Source organism: Nicotiana attenuata, chromosome 6, assembly GCF_001879085.1.
Source record: "Nicotiana attenuata strain UT chromosome 6, NIATTr2, whole genome shotgun sequence".
In the NCBI taxonomy this organism is placed as follows: Eukaryota; Viridiplantae; Streptophyta; class Magnoliopsida; order Solanales; family Solanaceae; genus Nicotiana; species Nicotiana attenuata.
In genome coordinates, this window is record NC_031994.1 from 35,670,799 (window position 1) to 35,692,016 (window position 21,218).

Genomic DNA, 21,218 nt, shown 5'->3' on the forward strand with positions numbered 1-21,218 from the left:
CTCGAGTCTTTGTATTGTTGTTTTATCATCCGTTGATCCCCGAACACGATCCCGACTTAATTCCTTGGGCTTTTACTCAGACTTCAAAGCTCCAAATCACTTGAATTCATTTCATAACATCTATATATTTCGGAATCACTCCTACAAGGCATAAAACACACTGTTAGTGCAAGACACTAGCGATTAAAGCTCAAACTCAATTAAAGTGCAGTAAATTAGAGTGTAATAAGCGACTAAAATACGTAATTATAGTCTATCATCATGCATTTTTCTTGAAGGTTTTAATATTAGCATTGGATATGTAACCATGTTTGTTCACATACCTGTGTTTGGACATTAGTGTCTGCCAAAGTTGTGGATGCAATAATGTATTTGCAACACCATGGATATCTGGCAGGACAGTTGGAACAGTAGCAGTAAAGACAACACCAAAATTGGTAGCACCATCAAAAATTTCCGTAGTAGTATTACTTGCCATAGTTTCATAGATTGTAGGGAAATGACACCGAAAATAACGATAATAATACTGCAATAATATTATTTGTGAACGGATACACGGACTGGCTTGAGTCGTGCTAGGCACTGTCCTAAGAAAATGTGAAATATTTCCCCAGGATTAAACAAGCCTACCTCTATTAGGGAGGATACATGAATCAGCAAAATTAAATATTACACAAATCCAGCTAGTAGGAAAAAAGGAAGACCAACTAATGTGTAATGTTGATTAAATATTATAGAAAATGAATTGGAAGGAAGAAGAGAGAGAGACGTATGAGAGGATGTGTGATGATTGAAATTGGCTTAAGGGAAGACCATTTTATAGGCAAAAAAGCTTAAGGCTTTCCTTGCCATTTGTCAAAGTCTCTTGCATGCATCTTGCCATTTATCTCTTCCCAGACTTCCACATGGTCTTCATCAAGACATTTGTCAACAAAGGTTTAAAATATTACCAGAGAATTATTACTAACAGATACAACTAAAGTTTACTGAGCTCAATACTTAAATAATTTATATGATCCGAGCAAAGTTCACATGTAATAAAGTACGAGTCACTAGTCCTCGAATATATGCAGCAGCTATGCTATGTCCTCGTTACTGCCTTGATATTACGCACTAATGAGCTTAAAACTATTTTTTTTATACGTTTTTGCGCCAGTACACAACTAATCATAACTAATCAGCAATTGATATATTCAACTGAAAAATAGGATAGAATTATCTGTATTACCTCAGTGTTTGTATTCAATCGAATTTCCAGCCACTAGAGCACTATTGGTTATACTTTAATCAGCAAATAGCACCAAAACCTAGCTACTTCAAGTATGTATTGGGCTTGTGCATGCACGGACTAGTATTCTTCAGTTTGGGTGGATGGAGATGTTGTTCTTAATAATAATTTGAAATTATGATTCATGGACTGGTATGAAATTAGGTTCTTTTTATGAATTACACCCATATCAAGTGTGTTCCTAATCCTGTACAATCTTCCACACAAGTTTCATAAATTTATCCTCATAATAGCTTCTAATTTGCCAAAAATATGAGGATGCTAGTTTTTCTTATTAGAAGTTTGAATGGTTCATTTTTGGAGGAAACACTTTGCTATGGCCACTTACAATTTAAATAGAAGAAAATGATCTTATCAGAACTCTTGTGTGTTATTTTTCAGATTTCTTAGGTATAAAAATAAAAATCTCTTGTAAAAAGACAATAAAGTTAAAAAAAAAAGTTTGTTAAGGTCTAAAACACCATTTGACTCTCCATTTTGTATAGTCAACACTTGGAAGCCGGTGTTGTAACTATTGATATTTGGTAAAATTGGACTGACATCTGGTCAAACCTTGTTATGTATCAAGTTTATATGGGAGAAATTTAAAAATAGCCAATTTACAACTGTTCGTTCAAAAATAGTCCAATTTCAAAAGTAATCGAAATTTAGCCACTTTTTATGTAAAGATAAATCTGAGCGAAAACACTGTTCAAAACCCGGAAAAAACTCAAGTATATTATGCTGGAGTTCCAGCATAAGTATACTTGAACTCCAGCATATTATACTGGAGTTCCAGGATAGTATGTTGGAACTCCAGCATAATATGATGGAGTTCAAGCATAAGTACACTAGAACTCCAGTTTAATATACTGGAGTTTCAGCAAGTATAATTGTCTAGTATAATATACTGGAGTTTGGAGCACCGGTGCTCCAGTCTCCAGTATATTATACTGGAGCCAGCAAAGTATACCGGTCCAACATAATATGCTGGAGTTCATACACAAGTGCGCCGAACTCTAGTATATTATGCTGGACCGGTCTCTATTGCAGCAAAACGGTGGCTATTTTTCATTGACTTGGTAAACGCTGGCTATTTTTAATTGACCAGTCCGAAAACTGGCTATACCGTGCTATTTTTACAGTTTATATGAAAATTTACTTAAACTAATAGCTCCAATTTTGTAGTTAGATTAATATTTCTTAAAAAAGAATCTAAAGATACAACTGTTTCCTTCTAGCATAAGCTGTTCGTCTCTCTTTAATGTGGTGTTGATCTTCTTTATGTTATTTCTTGTTGTACTTTTGGAGGGGCATCTGGAAAAATATTCAAATATATCAAGGTACATATACAGTTCTGTAGAAGATTTATCTTATCCCCCTACCGACGATTATAGGGACATCCACTGCAGCTAATCTCCATTATTTAGTTGGTCAAGCTGTAAAAATCAACTTATTTTGAAAAGTATTTTTTTTTAGAACTTTTCGTAAGAAATAGTTTGTGTTTGGCTAATTAATTTAAAAAGCACTTCTGAGCAGCAATTAGTGTTTGGCCTGAACAACAATTAGTGTTTGACCAAGCTTTTAAAAACTGTTTTTAAGTATATTTTTCTCAAAAGTGCATTTCAAAAAAAGTACTTTTGGAGAAAAACTACTTTTTCTACTTCTCCAAAAGTACTTCTGCTTCTCCTCAAAAGCACTTTTTTTCCATTCTAAGCTTAGCCAAACACCTCAATTTTTTTTTTAAAAACATACTTTAAAAAAAAACACTTTTGGCCCCAAAAAAGGCTTAGGCCGAACAGGCTATGAGTGCCCGCCCTCGCAAGAAGTCATTTGAGGCTCCACAATCTCAATTTAACTCTTCAAGCCCTTTCTCCTTCCCCTTTACCTCATCACCTATGCCAAGCTTGTAGATTACCAAAATATGACACTGGCAAATATACTCTTGCTGGGAAATTCTAATCTACACTAGCCCATTTCAGTGTAAGGGGTTGCTACTTGCTACACTTTCTGCAATCAATGTGTGCAACAGAGAATTTATCCATAAAATACCATTTTCACCTAGAATTATGTTTCTTGGGACTGCTAGTGGACCAGTTGGCCTTTACACAAACACAAAATGATGAATCTGATTCAAGTATACCAGCTATTTCAAACATTTCAAGGTGCACTAGTTGAAAATTTTGTTTGTTGGATCAAAATCCATTTCCAGCTTCAGTTGTAACTGAAATCTGCAATACTACCACAAGATGTACAGTTAACAACACATTCTGCAACTTGGTACAGGTTCAAACATGAGAGACAAGAAAGGTCGGTCCTTGGACCTCTTCTCGTAATTGTCCCTTTGACTAACAAATTGTGTATCTAAGTTTGTTACATGCCTGAAATTGACCTAAAAAGGAATCAGAAATTCATGAGACTGCATATGTAATTCAATAAATCCTTTAAGGCAACTTTTAGACTGAGTTTATGCAGGATTGATTTACTGATAGAGCTTCTTCTTGTCCAATACTGAAACAGGTCTAAGGAGTTTCCATCAAATCATGATATCAGGGTCAAGCGCTCCCCTCCTGCTTGAAGCTGTGCTGCATATACATGGAAACAATATGTCATACACAAATAGGAATATTTTAGAAGTACATTTATAAAAAGCTTGACAAGCTTGAAAGGCATAACAACATCAGCAAGCCTCTGACGCTCTATTATGTCTTCAATCATTTATTTAATATCTCTGTTTTCCCCATTTTTTATCCAGGAAAAAGAAAAGGTGACATAGCATGGTAACAAACTACCATGGGATAATTAACGTCTATAATCATCAGATTTAGAATACTGTAGGTACACAAGGGTACTTTCTTCAACAACCATTTTCCTTTTTTTATAGGTTCAACGGACCACCTGCTGCTTCATCTAGGAAAAATATTAAGCTCGGGTCCTATAATTTTCCTGATTATTCTATTGCATAAAGGGAAGACAAACATATACGAGATCATATCTTCACAATGCTTGTAGAGCTTCCAAGGCAAGAGGCACTTTTTCACCTGCCACTGCCAGTTTAACTATCCTGCTCCACTATTTCCTCCTTCAAGGTGTGATAAATGCGCCTTTGGCTGTCTCTTGAGAAAAGCACTTTGTGGATCCAAATTTCCATTTTGTACTTTCCAACGGAACCAATCTTGCTCTATTTGGAGGATTGCGCTGTTGGATAGGTAAGAAAATTGGTTTGACACAACCTGAAACTTCCGCTCATATTTATTTTCATTATCTAATCTCTTCTCCATTCTTTCAGATGTTATGATAGAACAGAATTTATATTTCTAATACTTGCAAAAGATTCTTCCCAAGCACTGCAGATATCTTGCCTACAATATTACTTCCTCGCTAATATTGCTACATGAGAACTCCAAATACACACCAAAACTTACAAATATTAGAAGCCTGGTTTATTTGTTATCTAATATTCCCTACAGATTATGTTTAATTGTACTTTTTTGTTTTCCTTCTGGTGTAAAGAGGAGTTTGTAAATGAAGCAAAATCATTAATTAGCCTCTAAGAATCCCTACAGGATTAGAAAGGTATCTTATTTTGGTTTTTTGTTCACCTATACATACCTCAGCATTATTCTTGCCTGCATATTCAATATAATTACCATTTCTCACAAAAACAATTCCCTACAAACTTGAAACAGTGCTTACTGCATTTTCTTGAAGAGCTTTAATATAAACAGCTGTCTTTGAAAGTGCTAGAATACTCTACAAATGTTTCAAGAGCTGAGACTTTAGATGGTATATTGGACAATTCATAAATATCACATGCTCAGTGTAAAATGGAGAAGAGTTTTTAAAATTAAAAGCGAACAACAGAACTGGTATCAGCAAAGACTACGTGAGAGACATCTTTGCTTCATCCAACCAAAAACCATTTTGCTGATTTACCGTGAAACTATCAAAGTCAAAATCCACCAGCATTTTAGCATTCCCGATTTCTAGATCTTTAGATTGCGTAAACAAAATAATCATAACTGCCATAATGAAAGAAGGTGCACACTAAGAAGTTTCCAGGAAAAAAATAAACACCTCTCATGTTCTCTCCATGCAGAAGTCTCAGCTAGGAATAATAACACTAAGGGATCGTTTGGTTCTCATATTAGTTATGTGAAAATTATAACGCAGAGACTGTTTATGTGGTAATTAACAATGAAGAGATTGCATTTTTGTCTTTAAATAGTTTAATCTCCACATTTCCAGAACACGTATTCTTATTCCACATTTCATGCTGCATAAAATAATGCATACATTCCCATATAACTTAATGCTAGTACTTATTTAGTTCCGTCAACCAAACACTGCTTTAGTTGTACAGCAATTATTTTTTCTTATGCGACCAACCAAACACTATATCAATTTGTGTAAGAGTTATGGTGGGATTAGTTGTTCCAACACAATCAACAAAATGCTCCCGAGTGTTCGCAATTATCAAAAGTTACTTTCAATCAACCAAAGCTGGATCCTTCATGGACAATGATGATTAAGTTAAAAATGTCCACGATTTTTACCAGAACCAACTCAGAGATAACTGACTTCATTATCTGCTTACTATCAGCAACACAAACTGTTCAGAATTAATCAATGACCAGCATATTGCTAGCCGAGTAAGCTACTCTTTGTCATTACCTGTCTTGTGTAAGATGAGTTTTGTGCAAGAAACTTCAAATACTCTTGCTTCTTTATACCAAAGTTGAACCTTGCATGATCTAGCAATGCTTGTTCTCTCTGCATATCTTCTACAGTTCTTTCCTTTTTCCACTTCATCTCCTTTATCTGTCTTTCAATTTCAAAGTAGTCCTGCGGCAAATTTGACTTTGCAAAGCTCTTTGGAAATTTCAAATCTACTTCCCTTTTACCAAGAATACAATAGAAAGACATAAACCCAACTCAGATTCAGAATATATAATTTCATGACGACTTAGTTATGCTATTCCTGGTATATAAACCTAAGAGGAAATACATTCTGTCAAAGAGAGCCCAAGAGAAGATAATTTACAGAAAAGATTGTGAATTTAATGTCATGTCCAGTCCCTGAAAATCTCATGAACTAGTCTTTCTTTCACAAAAGGATATTCTACAGTTGTAATGTAAGTCGCTCAAATTCATATATCTTACCATAGGGTTACCTTTCTTGATTAAATTATATTATATACTGCGGTCTCTTTTTTATCTTTGGATGAAGAATTCACTGATAAATGGTGGGCATATCATTATGAAATAAAAACACAATAGACAAACAAATCGATAAAGACAGTTTTGTAGCTTCCTTGCTGTTTATGCATTAAATGACAGACGAACATATTTTCGGGACCACAGGAGACAGATTGTAAGAGGAAGTTCATAGAAGCTGTACAGCTGAACTCACGAAGTTGAAGCTACACGCACATAAGCATAAACAGAAACAGCACCAGCTTCAGAAAATAGAAATAAATTGTTTTCTGTAGTTTCTGAAATACAGAGATATAACTATTTAAAACAAGCTTATTTACCTCTTGCCCAGGGCAAACACATTGTTATGCTTTATTATTCCTCCATCCAAAGATATGGCTCCATCTCTAATACAAGGGAGAGCCTGTAACATATCTGCTCTTGTTCTATATATGTGCAAGCGTGAAAACAGGTTATAGAAGAGAGTCTCTCTTAGACCGTAACCACTGCTTGTAGCACAATATAAGTTCACACTGTCTATATTGACCATATTCACAGCAAAGCCAAGAAAACCAGGTGGAGATTCCCCATTGGGTAATCTTGGCTTCAAAATATCAAGCCTCCTTTGAGGGTCGTCAGCTATGAACTCACCACCATATGGTCTAAAAATGAACCAAAAGAAGGAAAGGGATCAAAGGTATGTCAAAAGAGATGCATCAGTTTTTTCAAGAAACATAATCTTGATCTCAAACCTTAAATTTTCAAGACAGATAACAAGAAATCGGCCATCCAAAGACCTTCCAATAGAAGATCCAAGTCCATGAAGACCAGAAGTCTTGTTTATATAGCCTTCCTTATCGTATGTTTCCAGTGCTTTGATACCATCATATGTCTTGCACACGATTGCTAGCATAGTCTCAAGTCCCAAATAATCTGAGAGAAGCCTGGATTTCAGAGATCAAATATACATGTCAGCCATAATACAGAACAAGCTGCCATTATTTGCCCTTCTTGAAAGCATGCTTCTCAACTTCTCATATCGTCACAACTAGTTCAAACAGAAAGAAATTCATGTTTTTGTATGTTCTTTGAGACTATAGAGATATGAAGAAACACAGTGACAAATTTGGTATGCACAAACACATTTACATCTAAAAATAAATGTGAATCCGCTCATGACAAAGAGTTGAGAACTGCAGTGGCCTAGAATAGATGCACTAAATATCTAAGGACAATTTCTTCCATTATCTCATTCCAATCCATTCTTGACCTCATAATCTCTCCAGAAATTACTGAAGGAAAAGACTCGATAATAAGAGAAAATATGAGGAACAAAAGAAGTTACTCAACACTCAAATCCCACAAACACTAGCACCTTCAACTCATTGAATAATATTGGTTTTTGATTAGTTAGGCATGGGAATGTCTTTTCACCATTAGTAATGCAGGAGCAAGAAGATGAGGAAGATGAACAAACATCATGGGATGCAAATTTCAATATTTAAGAGATGAAACTAACATAGAACACCACAATATATTATCTTGCTTGTTGAAGTAAAAACCTTTCTACAACCCACCCGACTTCTGCACACAATTATATTAAGTATATCTCTAGTCAATTTGAATATCAGCTAGCAACATGTCGTCATCCTGATTGTGATAGAATGAATAGGTGCTACAAGTTTTATGATATGGCTGCGATGTAGCTAAATTATAGCAGAAAAGGCAAGCAAATACATTAATTGAAATAAAATTAACCTGCTAAGATTGTCGTCATCAACTTTCCCAAGCATAGCAACAATTCCCAGAACATCCTTCGTCAAAGGAAGATGAGAAGCTTGAGTTCCATGACGAGTTTTTAGTTGGCACCAGATGCCAGCTGCAGATTTCTCATATCTTAAGATTTGTTCAATTGTCTCCTGCTCACTCAATACATGGGAAAGTTCCTCATTTTCAGGACCAGATTCACTCTCTGTCTGATACTTGCCAAGAGCGACTACAGTACCCACAAACAGGAAATGTGAAACAGACATCTTGATATTGTAGTTTTCTCATGTTAAACTTAGCTTGCATAAATACAAAGGGTAAATGCATTGATTAAGGGACACCCACTGATTCAACAAAAATAACTAGAATGACCATCCATATCTAATTACTAGCTAAACTTAAGTAAAAGGAAGGTACCTTGCATATCTAAGATCGAATTATCCAACCCATTCTTTTGAGTCTTCAGGAATTTGATATTCTCTTCGTGTTGTTTAATTTTTAGACCCATTTCATGCACAACATCCTCAAGTTTCTGCAGTATATAGCTGGTACTGATTGGTTTTGCACAATATTAAAAATGTGGTAAATCTCAAGTAACAGCTGTAAACGGGTATCCATTAATCACAGGCACTCACTAATTTTTCATATGACATTTCCTGCAAGATAAAATAATATAACTTGTGAAATTTCATGCATAATGTTAACAACCTTGGAGTTGTAGATAGTTGCCTCAGCCGTTCCATTTTGCATTGTGTCCCTCGCAAAAGAGTAGTAATCAGCCTGACCTCCTTGACTGAACCTCGGCTCATGCACAACTATAGGATTAGCATTGATTGGCAACTGGAAAAAAAAATAATAACAAAATCTGCGATCAAATGTGCTTATCCAGGAAAAACTACAAAATGATATAATCAGTAGCTCCCAGAGTACCTACCACACTAAGTGTTGAAGTAACTAATAAATTGTAAATTGTAGCAAACTTTCATACTAGTGTTGAAGTAACTAATAAATTGTAAATTGTAGCAAACTTTCATACTTTTTTTCCATTTTAAATTGAAGACGACTGGAGTTACCTCCTGATGATAGAGGTTGATATGCAGATTATATATTCTACAAGTGCAAATCAAAAGTTTACGCAGCCCATATGCTATAGAAAAAGGAGAATCTAGTCTGAGGCTGTAGATGTAAAAATTCCACATTTTAGGAATTTCAGACCACTTGATCAAACGTTAGGAAACTGAAAAGAAACTTGTTTTACTTTGCTGACTAGTTTACATATTTGATGTCAAACTCAAGCATAATTAGCTTAGTCCTGAAAGCTAAGTCCTTTCAGGTTGTAGGTATGTAATTGCAATAGGGAGGATTAAAAGGCACTGCCATTGTAAAAACTGGCTATTCATCATTATGGTCTCAACTGTTTCAAACAGTACGAGAAAATAAATGATTTTAAAAAAATAAAAAATAGTCCCAGGATCCTGAGATTTTACGAAGTCAATTGGCATGCAACGTTATACCGACAGACCAACATTCAACCACCAAGTCTCACCTTGTAACATCCACAGCAAGTAAGCTAAAGCCAACCACCACCCATTGTGTCATCTATTCAAGAAGCCAAGTGATGATCACCCCCCACCCGCCACACTCTTATTTTGTACCATAAAATATTAGACCAAGTACTACCAGTTTACTAGAAAGAATAAAAAGAATAAAAAGGAAATACTCGAGGTAGGAATAAACAGTATTCTGAAGTATCTATTAAAGAGTCCTAGAGTATAAATTGGCCAAAAGTTTTCCAGCGCAAAATCTTGGAATTCCAGTCCCATCTTATGCCGGTACCCGGCACTAACCAGAAAAAGAAACAGCTCAATAAAATATGAGGACCTAATTTTGAACCCTTCACGTCCTCGGATCCTGACTACAAGAAGCAGCAAATTACAGCTGTTCTCTGGAATGCAGTTGTTAACACTAAGTTTGAGGAAGCTTTTCTTTTCTATCACCTTTATCTTGCTCTCTTACTACGTAAAAAAATCTAACAAATGCAACCATCTTATGCATCAACAGTCAAGTACTTTTTGAAACTTAACAGTCCCTCTGTGCCAAAAAGAATGGCACTTTACTGTCAGTACACACACAATTTTATCTTTGACTACAATTTGGGTTAAATCTTTATTTAAAATATAACTGGTCCAAATGGAAAGAAATGGATATCAAGGATTCGTATAGCTGATGCCTACAAGCTTTGAATTGAAACGTAGCTCTTTTTTAATTCAAGAGTTGGAGGGTCCTTCAATTTCGCCCAAATGTTCTCAAGGAAGTAACTAAAAAAGCATCGAAATTCACCGGAGAAACATATACATGCATGACATCATTTCCACTGTCTATTAGTTTAATTAAGTGTTTCTCGGAGTTTTTAAGCCTTAACCGAGTATCTATGAGAGAATGAGTTAAGAGAAACAGTAGTTAAAAAGATATTTGACTCGACGAGCAGGAGATGAATCCGGAGCGAGATAAAGAAAAGGAATAGTACCTTCACTTTCTCGTCGTTTATCGACATTCACCGTTGATGCAGTTGATCGCCGGCGGTCAGCAAGGATCGTCGGAGACTCCAGGCGGAGGAAACGGGCAATGGGAGTGAGCAACGCACATGTCGTGACAGTAAAATGAACTTATATAGGGCTTTGCCGAGTGAGGGAAAGGGAAAACCAAACCAAAGGGAAAACCCTTTGGTTTTGATTTTGAATTTTAAAACTCGACCAAATTCTGTTTGATTTTGATTTTAATCAAAAAAAAATCGGAAAAATCCGACCCAAACCGACTATAGGAGTAGCTATTTCAAATTTATTATTACACCTATATATATATATATATAGGTATATTTTTATGCAAAATTTCAAAAATTTTATGGTGAATGTTAATCGTTTGCACTTTTAGTACAGTTTTTTACCTTTATATTCTAGTTTGATTGGTAGTTTTCTTTTGTTAAGTGTAAGAATCCATTTCATGTTAAAAAAATATATTTTTAATTGAGTCTTTAAAATTATTCATTACTATTTGATTCAATTATCATCAATATATTTTAGTAAATAATAGATTTCTCAAAGGGCAATTGATTTGATAGTGTTACGTTGAAAATGTGGTCGCCGGAATATGTGTTTGGTCGTGTATGTCTTATATTTAAGAAAAAAATAACAAATAACCGAAAACACCGAAAACACCGACAAAACCCGACATAAACCGAATCGAGAAAAAATCGACTTAATTGGTTTGGTTTGGTTCTAATATTTGAAAAATCGACTTACTTGGTTTGGTTTCTTTTTAGGGAAAAACCGATCCAAACCGAACCATGAACACCCCTATGTACAGGGTTACACTAAAAAGTACTTACTAAATAATTAATTATTCATAAATCATAATAAAAATCTATAAGAATACATATTATTATTAGTTTAAAAGTAAAAACTTAGATGCTTTTTAGTGTGTAAATTGCTTTCCGCGTGTGCAAATATTTTAAAGACAAAATTACACCATATATCACTTGGTCCAGACAGCCCATTCGAAAATAGCCCATATTTTAAGCCTTCACCTGGATTAGCCCGTGTTGTATATTTTATGAAATTTACTTTACACCCGGTAGCCCACAACTCAAAATAACCGTTTTAATATTTTAAATTTCAATTTCTTTGTTTCTCTTTCTCTCTCTTCCTCACGTTTTTCTCAGGCTTTTCTCAAACGATAACCGACCTCCATTGTTGGGTTCAACTAATTTTTCGAGCTTTTAATCTTAATTTCAGGTAATTTCCGTTTCATTCTATGCTTTTACCACAATTTTGGTTTTGAATTTTGTTTTATTTTTAATTTTTTTGCTTTTTCTGATTATGCCTAGTTTCTTACAATGTTGCTGTATTTTTCGTTTGATTTTGTGTTCCATCTATCTTCGTTCTAGGATTAAACTTGATGTTTTAGTTTGCATGCTCTGTTATTTCGACTTTTAGGGTAGAATTTTTTATTTTTTGATTTTTGTTACAATTTGGGAAAATTGGCCTCTGCTTTGTGTTCATGGCCTTTAGTTTTGGTTAACCTTTGAGTTTTGTTACAGTTTAATTTTTGTGTTTTCCTTCAGTTGTCTTCAATTTTGTTAAAGCTTCGGTTGTTTGGTTTATTGTAGAAAATGTGCTCAAAAGTAGCTGCTTCTAAAAGCAAAATGAAGATTGCTGGAAAAGGCGTTAAGTTTGATTATGCGAAAAGATTGAGGGACTTGCCCTCTAGCCCTGATTCTGAATCTAATGTAAATGTCCAGGCGCCACATTGTGATGATTTTGAGTCTCCTGCTCCTCCTAAAAATTCGCAACAAGAGAGCAGTCGGATGACTCGTTCTCAAACGAGAAATACTCCCACTCCAGTTAAATCATCGAGTGACTTGCCCTCACCACCTTCTTCTGAAGCGAAAACACATGTCCGGGATCCCGATGATGATGATTTTGAGTCTCCTCCTCCTCCAAAAAAGTTGCAACAAGGGAGCACTCGAGTGACTCGGTCGCAAACAAGTAATACTCCTACTCCGGTTAACATTGTTAGAATATGGAGTAAGAAATGTGGGAGACCTCAAAAATTAAAAGAAAAGCTGAAAGTTGATTTGGTTAACGAAGATGATGTAGGCCGCAATGTTAAACCGAAAAGGAGAAAGATCAAGGATGATGGTGATAGTGGCCTTGATTCCTTATCGAAAGAACAAAGGTTTGCTATTCGCTCCAAATTGAATGAGAGAAAAGCTCAGTTGAAGATATTCCCTCTGTTGCTAGTAATTTATACATGGTTATATAATTTTATACAAAGTTATACAGTTGTTTATACATCTTTATACAAGTTCTGCTATATTTATTTATATATTTTTATAAAAATGTTTTACTATAGTTTCTGTTCCTGATCTATTTCTTGTTATTTTTTCTTATGCAAGGTTGGGGACTTCTATATACAACCAGTTGATTATTTCCACAACAGGATTAGCTCCCACACCGAGACTGAGATTGTGAGCATTTTGAAGCAATATTTGACTGACACACAGCTTCAGATGTTCCGTGCTAGTTGTTTTGGGTACTTCTTGGACCTCCCTCAATTTAAAATTCAAAATCAACTTATTCATTGTATATTATTGAGGGAAGTCGTCCCAGGACGTGAAAGGGAGTTGTGGGTGCAAATTAATGGTTGTTTGTTGCGTTTTGGCATTGGAGAGTTTGCTGTTATCACTGGTTTGAAGTGTGTAGACGACGATGCCACTTTCTATGACAAACCAGATGTTAATAGGTTGCTAAAAGAGTATTTTCCAGGAGATGGAAAAAAGGCTATAACTAGGGGGCAGCTTCTTGATCGCTTCAAGAAAAAGGACTGGAAGTCGGACGAAGATGCGTTCAAGATGGCCTTGATGGTGTTTGTCCATCATTTCATATTCTCATATGCCAATAATCATGGTATCAACAAAGATGATTTTGATATCATTGAAAGTGGTCAATATCATACGTATGCTTGGGAAAAAAAGTCATTTGAAGATATTTTAAGGACAATGAGGGACGGACAGTGTGACTATTTGACAATGTATAGGCTTGGGGGTTTGCCACTTGCATTACAAGTATGGTTTTTTGAGTGTTGCTCTAATGTTGACAACCATCTAGCTGTTCGCGTTGGAACAAATGTGCCACGCATTCTTAATTGGAAAGTGACTGAAACTCCAACATATGCGGATTTGACTGGCGGGGTGATCATGTGTAATATCGACAAGGTAAACATTTTGTACCATAATACTTCTTCATATATGATTTCAGTTTTTCTGTATGTATATTTATGAATATGTTACAATTTCCTTTTTCTACCATTGTAATCTAGTTTTTTTTCTTGTAGTTGAACTATAGGAACATTTCCCCTACTCGTGAAGAGCTGTCAACTCTGAACATTGACACGCTTTTTGAAGTTAATACCGATAATGTTGCATCAGGGGATGTGCCTGTGGTGCCTGCCTTTCACACTGATGATTCTATCGCTGCATCTCCACCTTGTCCTCAGAATATGGAGCAACAGTCTAAACGACCTTATCCTCAGAATACGGAGCAGCAGTCTAAACGACCTTCTCCTCAGAATATGGATCGACAGCCTAACCCGAGTTATGATCCTTTGGTGCGCATTGATCTGTTGAATGCTGAAGTTGAGAAGTTGAGGAGTGTTGTTGGAAAGGTACTGGACCTTTAACTTTTCTGTAGTTTATCAGTACTTTTTGTATATACATGGTTTTTTGGTTATAAACATGGTTTTGTTGATTTGCTTTTGATTTTTTTTTTGTTGTTGTAGTTGACTGATACAGTAACGACACTCAACAATTATGTAGTTTCTTCCATTGAAATAGTGTCCAGTTTTCTGAATATGAAGGAAACCAAACAAACGAGGGAGGATTTTACTAATTCTAAGGTAATTGTTTACTGATAAAACCAAATCACTCAATAGTTATGCCTTCTCTGAATCATCACTCAACAGTTATGCCTTATCTTTCTATTGTTTGTTATTATATTCATCAGTGCGTGTCTGATGACAATACATCCGGTCCTGGCGAATATGATGGTTATCAATATGATGTTGTTCCTGACTTTGTCAATCAAGTGAATCAAGATGACGTGCTAGCAGACGAGGGAGTTACTGATGGTGTTGATCATGGTATTTGTTCTGTATTTTATCTTCTTTTTTTATCTGATTTTTCTTTTCTTTATTTTAAAGTTTTTTATTATTTGTTTTCTCCGTCTAAGGGGCATCAGGTGATGTCAAGGGTGACATATTTTGGGATGACATTGGTGATAAAGATTTAGCTGCGCTACAGATGTCCCAAATTGTGCTTCACAAACAATCAATCATAGACGTAGAAGATGATTTCATTTCTCCTGAAAAGTCAGTTCGACAGAAAATACCCGGGAAATATGCCAATTCTCTATATTTGCCAGTTTTTGATTCGGGGGCATCAGGATCGGCGCCCAAGCTCATTTTTGATATCAAGCATCCTTTCACGATCGAAATTGATGATTTTGATCCATTGTCGCCGTTGGCTAAAGAGTTTTGCGCGTTTGTTGATAATGGGATGGATACGAGGCGAATGTATCTTCACTTTCTTTAATCTTTCATGTTCTGATTTTAAACTTGTCAATGAATGTAGTTCTGATTACTTTATATTTTCTGTGATTTGAAGTGCCAAAAATCCCAATGAAGTAAATAAGCTTGCGGAAGCTTTTACTTTTGGCTCGTGTAATGTGACCACGAAGGATTGGTTCCACTCACTTGCATATTGTGGTCGACCTTTCATTGACACGGTATTTAATAAATTTATGTTCTAATGTCTTTTTTTATTTGTTGCATATCTTTATTATTTGAGACCTCCATAGTGTATACATAGCCTTGTATAATCACAATATAAGATTGTATAACATTGTATAAGATTGTATAACCTTGTATAAATATGTACCTCTGTATAATAGTATATAAATTTCTATATTTAAAATATCTGGTAGTGATGGTTGTTCTGTTTTATTTCTTGTTTCAGCACTTGGATGTCCTCTTTTATTATTTGAGGAAGAGGGAAAAATATGGGCCGAGTGTTGCCATGCGGTTTACTACAACCGACTTTGCCTTTGGTAACAAAATCAACTCCCTGTATAAAGTTTTCAAAGTGAATCAAGATCCTTCAGTGATTCCTGAAGGGCATGAGATAGAAGAGTACATTAGAGGATATTATTGTGATGCAAATGTCCCGTGGCACACTGTTGACCACGTCTTATTCCCTATCTATGTGAAGCGGGGAAGAGCAAAATTGGGCCATTGGGTTTTGGGGGTGTTTACCTTCATAGATAGGTGCATCCACATCTATGATTCTAATCGTGGAGCTATTAATGATAGACTTGTTTTGGATGCTGCATTACCTTATGCAATTCTGATACCTTACTTCTTGAAGAGTTCTGATTTTTATGTCGAGAAGAAGGGCATTGATTGGAACAATGGTGCATATACCGATAAATTCCATTCTGATGCTTTGCAGATTAATCTGGTTAATAATGTTCCCCAACAGATCAAATGGTAGGTTAATCTCAATTGTTTTACTATTTTACTATTAGTGTACCTATTTGAATCTAATTCGTTTCTTTTTAATTACAGTGATTGTGGTGCTTTTGTTGCTGGCTTTGCTGAGTATTTCATCCTTGGTAAAGAAATTCGAAAGGATAATTTTGACATTGAGACACTTCGCACCAGGCGGGAATCTCTGTTGTGGGATTATGGAAGGAAAAAACAACAGTCCGGTGCAATTAGTGGTGATGAAATCACAGGGAGACTTTTCAAGAAGAGGAAGAGGGGGCGACCGAGAAAGTAGTTCTGTTTTTCCCATTTTACTGTAGTTTTTCTATGTATCAGGAGTTGTTGCCTAGTTTTGTAACTATTCTGCTACTTGTGAGATAACCTTAAAGGATATTATAGATGTTTTTTTTATTTTTGTGTAATTTGAGGCAGTCATTACACATTGTTGCTGTGAATGAATTACATTTTAATGAATATATCAGTTGCTTTTGTCCTTTAACAAAGTATGTATTTTCATTATGGTTGCAGTTTTGTTAATGTAGCAGGTTTTAAACATATGTATACAATAATATACATAGTTATACAAATTTATACAAACTTATGTTCTCATTTATACATCTGTATACATGTAATACCAGTGATTGTTTGCAGTCCTGTTTTGTATTTCTACAATTTATCAATATATTTAGTACCATTAAAAACAGGAAGACACTATTATTGGATAAGCAAAACATGTATAATGAAACATGTCAATTCGTCAATTGCTTGTGAAACTTAACTAATCAACATTTGTAACTCTATTGTTTGTGAAACTTAACTACTCAACATGACAACAAATGTAATAGGAAGTGTTATGTTTTCAACTAGCTATTTTGGTCGATTCCTACATGTTTTTCTATTGTGACCACCTTGTCCACACACAGAACATGAAAATGCCCTCTTAGACTCTTTTTCTGAAGCAGGTTTGAGTCTTTCCTTTCTTGGCCTTCCTGCATTCCTTCTCCCTTTAGGTGGTAGGACCACATCTTCCATCACCTCTGTTGGGATTACCCATAAACTCTCATCTGGCATCGGATTCACTGGAAATTCATAAGTTCTAAGGAGTTTATCCTTCTTGTAGTAAAAAGAGCAATACTGGCCAGGTTTCAGCTGCTGGTTCTTCAAAACTGCCCAAGCATGCGGACATGGAAGTTCATCCATTTGAAATTTTCCACAACTGCATGTTCCCTCTTCAAGGCACACTATGTTTCGCCTTACCCCTTCAAACACAGTATATAACTTGTCCGTAGCAGGCCTCACCTGCAAAAGTTTTTTTTTAAAAAAAAAGTGAAAGAACATTATACATTATTATACAGAGATATACATCCTTATACAAGCAGTAAAATGCAAGTTAGCAGTGCCAAGCATCATTATATTTGATTCAATTTACCGTCATTTGCTCCGATGCAATCAGATTTTCCCGAAGGAGTTTGTCGTACTTTTTGCCAAGCTCTGTAGATGTCTCCATTGCACTTTTTCTATTTTTGTTGTTCCACTGTTGTAGCAAATTTGTCATGTACTCCAGCAATCGCATTACTGGTAACTCTCTAGCATCCTTGTTTGCTGCATTAATTGACTCTGCAATATTGGAAGTCATTACCATCGACCTTTTCACTTTGGAATATGCCCTAGACCACCTTTCGTATCCAATTTCGAACAAGTAAGGCCGCACTCTCGGATCAATTTTGCACATCTCTGTCATATGGTACTCAAACTTCTCTACCGTGTAAGCTCTAGCCAAAGCAAAGAAGATATCCTTCAATTGTTTGTGATGTTTCTTGAATGTGCGCTTTACATTCTTCCACAAGTGAAACATGCAAATACAATGTGGTACTTCTAGGTACACAACTTTTGTGGCATTGAAGATGCTTTCATTTCTATCTGAAACTATACACATCCCTTCCCTAACTCCAAAAGTACCCTTTATCTGGACAAAGAGCCACTCCCAAGATTTGTTATTCTCTGAATCTACAATTGCATATGCAAGTGGAAGGATTTTTCCTGTTTATACAAAATAGATATTAGGATTCAGATAATTATACAACTATTATACACAGTTATACACAATTATACAATTTTATACCAACTGCAAATTTTATAAAAACAGTAGCTGTGAAATCCTATACACTTTTATACATGAAACTACAACATTATACAAACTGCAGAAACAAGGTAGATGCAGTCAACTCACCAGCTCCATCCTGTGTGCAAGCAGTCAATATGGTACCCTTATATGCTGCTTTAAGGAAACTTCCATCAACAACCATTATCGGTCTGCAATGCTCCCAGCCCTTGATAGATGCATATAGCGAAACATATGCATAAAGAAAGCATCCATCTTCTGATTTGTGCAACTTTGTAACCGTTCCTGGATTTGTTTGCTCTAACATATAAAAATACTTCGGCAACTCCTTATATGAATCACTAGGACTCCCTCTTATCATTGCCATTGCTATCTCTTTAGCTCTCCATGCTTTCATGTAGCTCACCTCAATTCCGTGTTGCTTTTGTATGTCCTCTATTATATCATTTGCGGTGTAAACTTTTTTTGGATTAACATACTTGTCCTTGACTATACTAGGAATTACACCCGAAGTAGCTGGACGTTGTGTTAAGTATCTTTCACCATAGCCCCATGTGTGATTATTATTGTAACTTCTCACTTTGAATATGTTTGCCTTGAAAACGACAGAAGATTTGAAACTCCAAGCACAATTTTCATCCATACACATAAGGTGATACCTAGGATTAAAGACCATTCAACTTCTAAATACACTTGTATACAAAAACATAACTACATATATACTAATTTTAATACCTAGATACAAATATATACTACTTTATACATATTTATACATATATATAACAGAATATACAATTATTTACATACCTTGTTGCGCTTGATCTCTTCACCTTGAATTGGAACCTTTCACGTACAGCCAAGTTCTTCATCACACTGACAACTGTCTCTTTATCCTTATAAACTTGATCTTCCTCAACAAATTCGTTCAATATATCATCTATTATACCCGTGTTTTCACTAAATTTCGTGTTTTCAATAAATTTGATATCAATAATCTCAGTGCTATCAATTGTTGATACATCTCTAGAATCTGAACTTGTACCAACCAAACAGCTGGAACTTGTAGCAACTACACAACTAGAACTTGTAGGAACCAAACGATTTTCATATATCTCTTTCACTGTCACAAACAAAGGATATTCAGTGAAATTCAAGTTTTTCTTCTTTAATTCGATATACACCTTCACACCTGTATCGTTGTAAATCAGGATCGGTGGCAAACCAACATTTGGGAGAAAGTTAATCTCTATTGTGTTTAACTCACTATCGATCCTAATCTGTTCCGAAATAGCTGCAACTAAATTGTTGTAGGTGAATGTTGACTCGATTATTACACAATCGCTGACGAAATTGATAAACTTGTTTTCTTCCCATTCACCACTATGAAGAACGTAAACTGGAAAAATCTCCATCGAACAAAAAATGGAAATCAAAATTGAAGCAAAAACTAAATTTGCGCTGATTTGCAGCAAACAATTTTACTTTCATGTTTGATTTGTTGTTAATTCGAGATGAAGAAGAAATTCTAGGGTTTTTGGAGCTGCATTCATGGAAAGATCTCGTTTTTGAAGTATTTGGGGAAGAAGATTGGAAAGAATCTGAGAAAATGCAGAAAATCCCGTTTTTTACTCCTAAAAAAACGGAATTAACGCTCCTTTTTCAGATATGGGCCTATAATTTTTGGGCTACTCAATTGTAAATTGAAATATGGGCTATAAAGCTGAAAAGGAGGCAGCCCAATTGTTTTAATATGAAATTTTCCCTATTTTAAATAAGATTCTTCATTTAAATTTTGACCAGTCTTAAAATTTTGACTAAATTGCTTTACATATTTAGAGATTACACAAAATACTACAAATTACAATTCTATTATTTAAAATATACAAAAAAAAACAGAAATGTATAGTCAAGGAAACATTATATAGTTATTGGCGGAATTCATATACAGAGCCTCCTATACTTGTTAAGTTTCTATTTAAACATCTCAACTAAGGCTCGATCTATATCATTAGTAAAAAAATATTTATCTATTTATGTATGTGTGTATGTATGTATGTGTGTGTTCTATTCATTTTCAACGCGTGAAATACCTTTAAAATGAAATTATTTTTTTTTAGCTAATACTACTCATGGGGATGCCTCTATGGATATATATTAATAACTAGTCTCTAGGTACGCACTTACGCATGTAGTTTGTATCTTACTGTATCACTAAGTATCAATTTAAAATAATCACATAAATATTATTATGAAAAGTGTTTGCGTCTAAAATAATAATTAAATAAAAAGGTCATAATTAATGAATGTTGATTCCTTTTAAATACAACAACAACAACAAAATACCTAGTAAAATCTCACAAGTAGAGTCTGTGGAGGGTAATGTATATGCAAACCTTACTCCTACCTTGTGAAGGTAAAGTGATTATTTCTGGTAGACCCTCGACTAAAGAAACGCATAATCACTGCAGTTAAGATAAAAAAATACGACAAGAAGAATCCATGTAAAGATAAACAATAATCACAGTCAAAAAAAGGAAACCGAAGAAAAAGCAATATGTGTCAGGAATCTATGCATAGGGCATACAAGAATACACTAGTACTACAGGTATAGAAAAGAAACACAGGTAAGAAAAAGAATTACGTTTGACGTCTTTCTAACCTACTACTATAATCCTCTATCTCCACACCTTCTTATCAAGGATTCTGTCCTTGACTAAGATATGACGTGTCCTACAATACCTCTTCGCCTACCTCTACGTCTTCTTGGCC

General features: G+C 35.1%; 2 protein-coding genes across 5 annotated transcripts; both read right to left on the minus strand.

Moving 5' to 3' along the window:
* On the minus strand, positions 3,400 to 10,906 carry LOC109226830 (protein DEFECTIVE IN MERISTEM SILENCING 3-like). 4 transcript variants are annotated; one of them, XM_019391705.1, is made up of 8 exons: positions 10,758 to 10,906; positions 8,939 to 9,070; positions 8,648 to 8,762; positions 8,222 to 8,459; positions 7,216 to 7,407; positions 6,805 to 7,125; positions 5,942 to 6,164; positions 3,400 to 3,847 (listed from the first exon to the last, which is right to left on the minus strand). In XM_019391705.1, exons 1-8 carry the CDS (start codon positions 10,782 to 10,784, stop codon positions 3,809 to 3,811), a joined length of 1,287 nt encoding a protein of 428 aa, XP_019247250.1. In that variant the 5' UTR covers positions 10,785 to 10,906; the 3' UTR covers positions 3,400 to 3,808. The 4 variants fall into 4 exon arrangements, with proteins under 4 accessions (XP_019247250.1, XP_019247251.1, XP_019247253.1 ...); XM_019391706.1 differs by having other exon boundaries at positions 3,400 to 3,852; positions 10,758 to 10,904; XM_019391707.1 differs by lacking the exon at positions 3,400 to 3,847 and adding an exon at positions 5,741 to 5,863.
* Positions 17,195 to 18,941, minus strand: LOC109227769. Its single transcript, XM_019392967.1, has 3 exons — positions 18,558 to 18,941; positions 17,757 to 18,367; positions 17,195 to 17,626 (listed from the first exon to the last, which is right to left on the minus strand). The coding sequence occupies exons 1-3, from the start codon at positions 18,844 to 18,846 to the stop codon at positions 17,195 to 17,197; spliced, it is 1,332 nt and encodes a 443-aa protein (XP_019248512.1). The 5' UTR covers positions 18,847 to 18,941.

What these genes read in the sequence shown, in the direction of transcription:
- LOC109226830 (XM_019391705.1), bottom strand. Translation starts at nt 10,784, where the DNA reads ATGTCGATAAACGACGAGAAAGTGAAG. An exon ending in TTCGATCTTAGATATGCAAG is followed by an intron (nt 8,460 to 8,647) that starts GTACCTTCCTTT and finishes TGGGTACTGTAG; the next exon opens with TCGCTCTTGGCAAGTATCAG. An exon ending in ACTCATCTTACACAAGACAG is followed by an intron (nt 3,848 to 5,941) that starts GTAATGACAAAG and finishes TATGCAGCACAG; the next exon opens with CTTCAAGCAGGAGGGGAGCG.
- LOC109227769 (XM_019392967.1), bottom strand. Translation starts at nt 18,846, where the DNA reads ATGAAAGCATGGAGAGCTAAAGAGATAGCAATGGCAATGATAAGAGGG. An exon ending in TTGCACACAGGATGGAGCTG is followed by an intron (nt 18,368 to 18,557) that starts GTGAGTTGACTG and finishes TTGTATAAACAG; the next exon opens with GAAAAATCCTTCCACTTGCA. An exon ending in TTGCATCGGAGCAAATGACG is followed by an intron (nt 17,627 to 17,756) that starts GTAAATTGAATC and finishes AAACTTTTGCAG; the next exon opens with GTGAGGCCTGCTACGGACAA.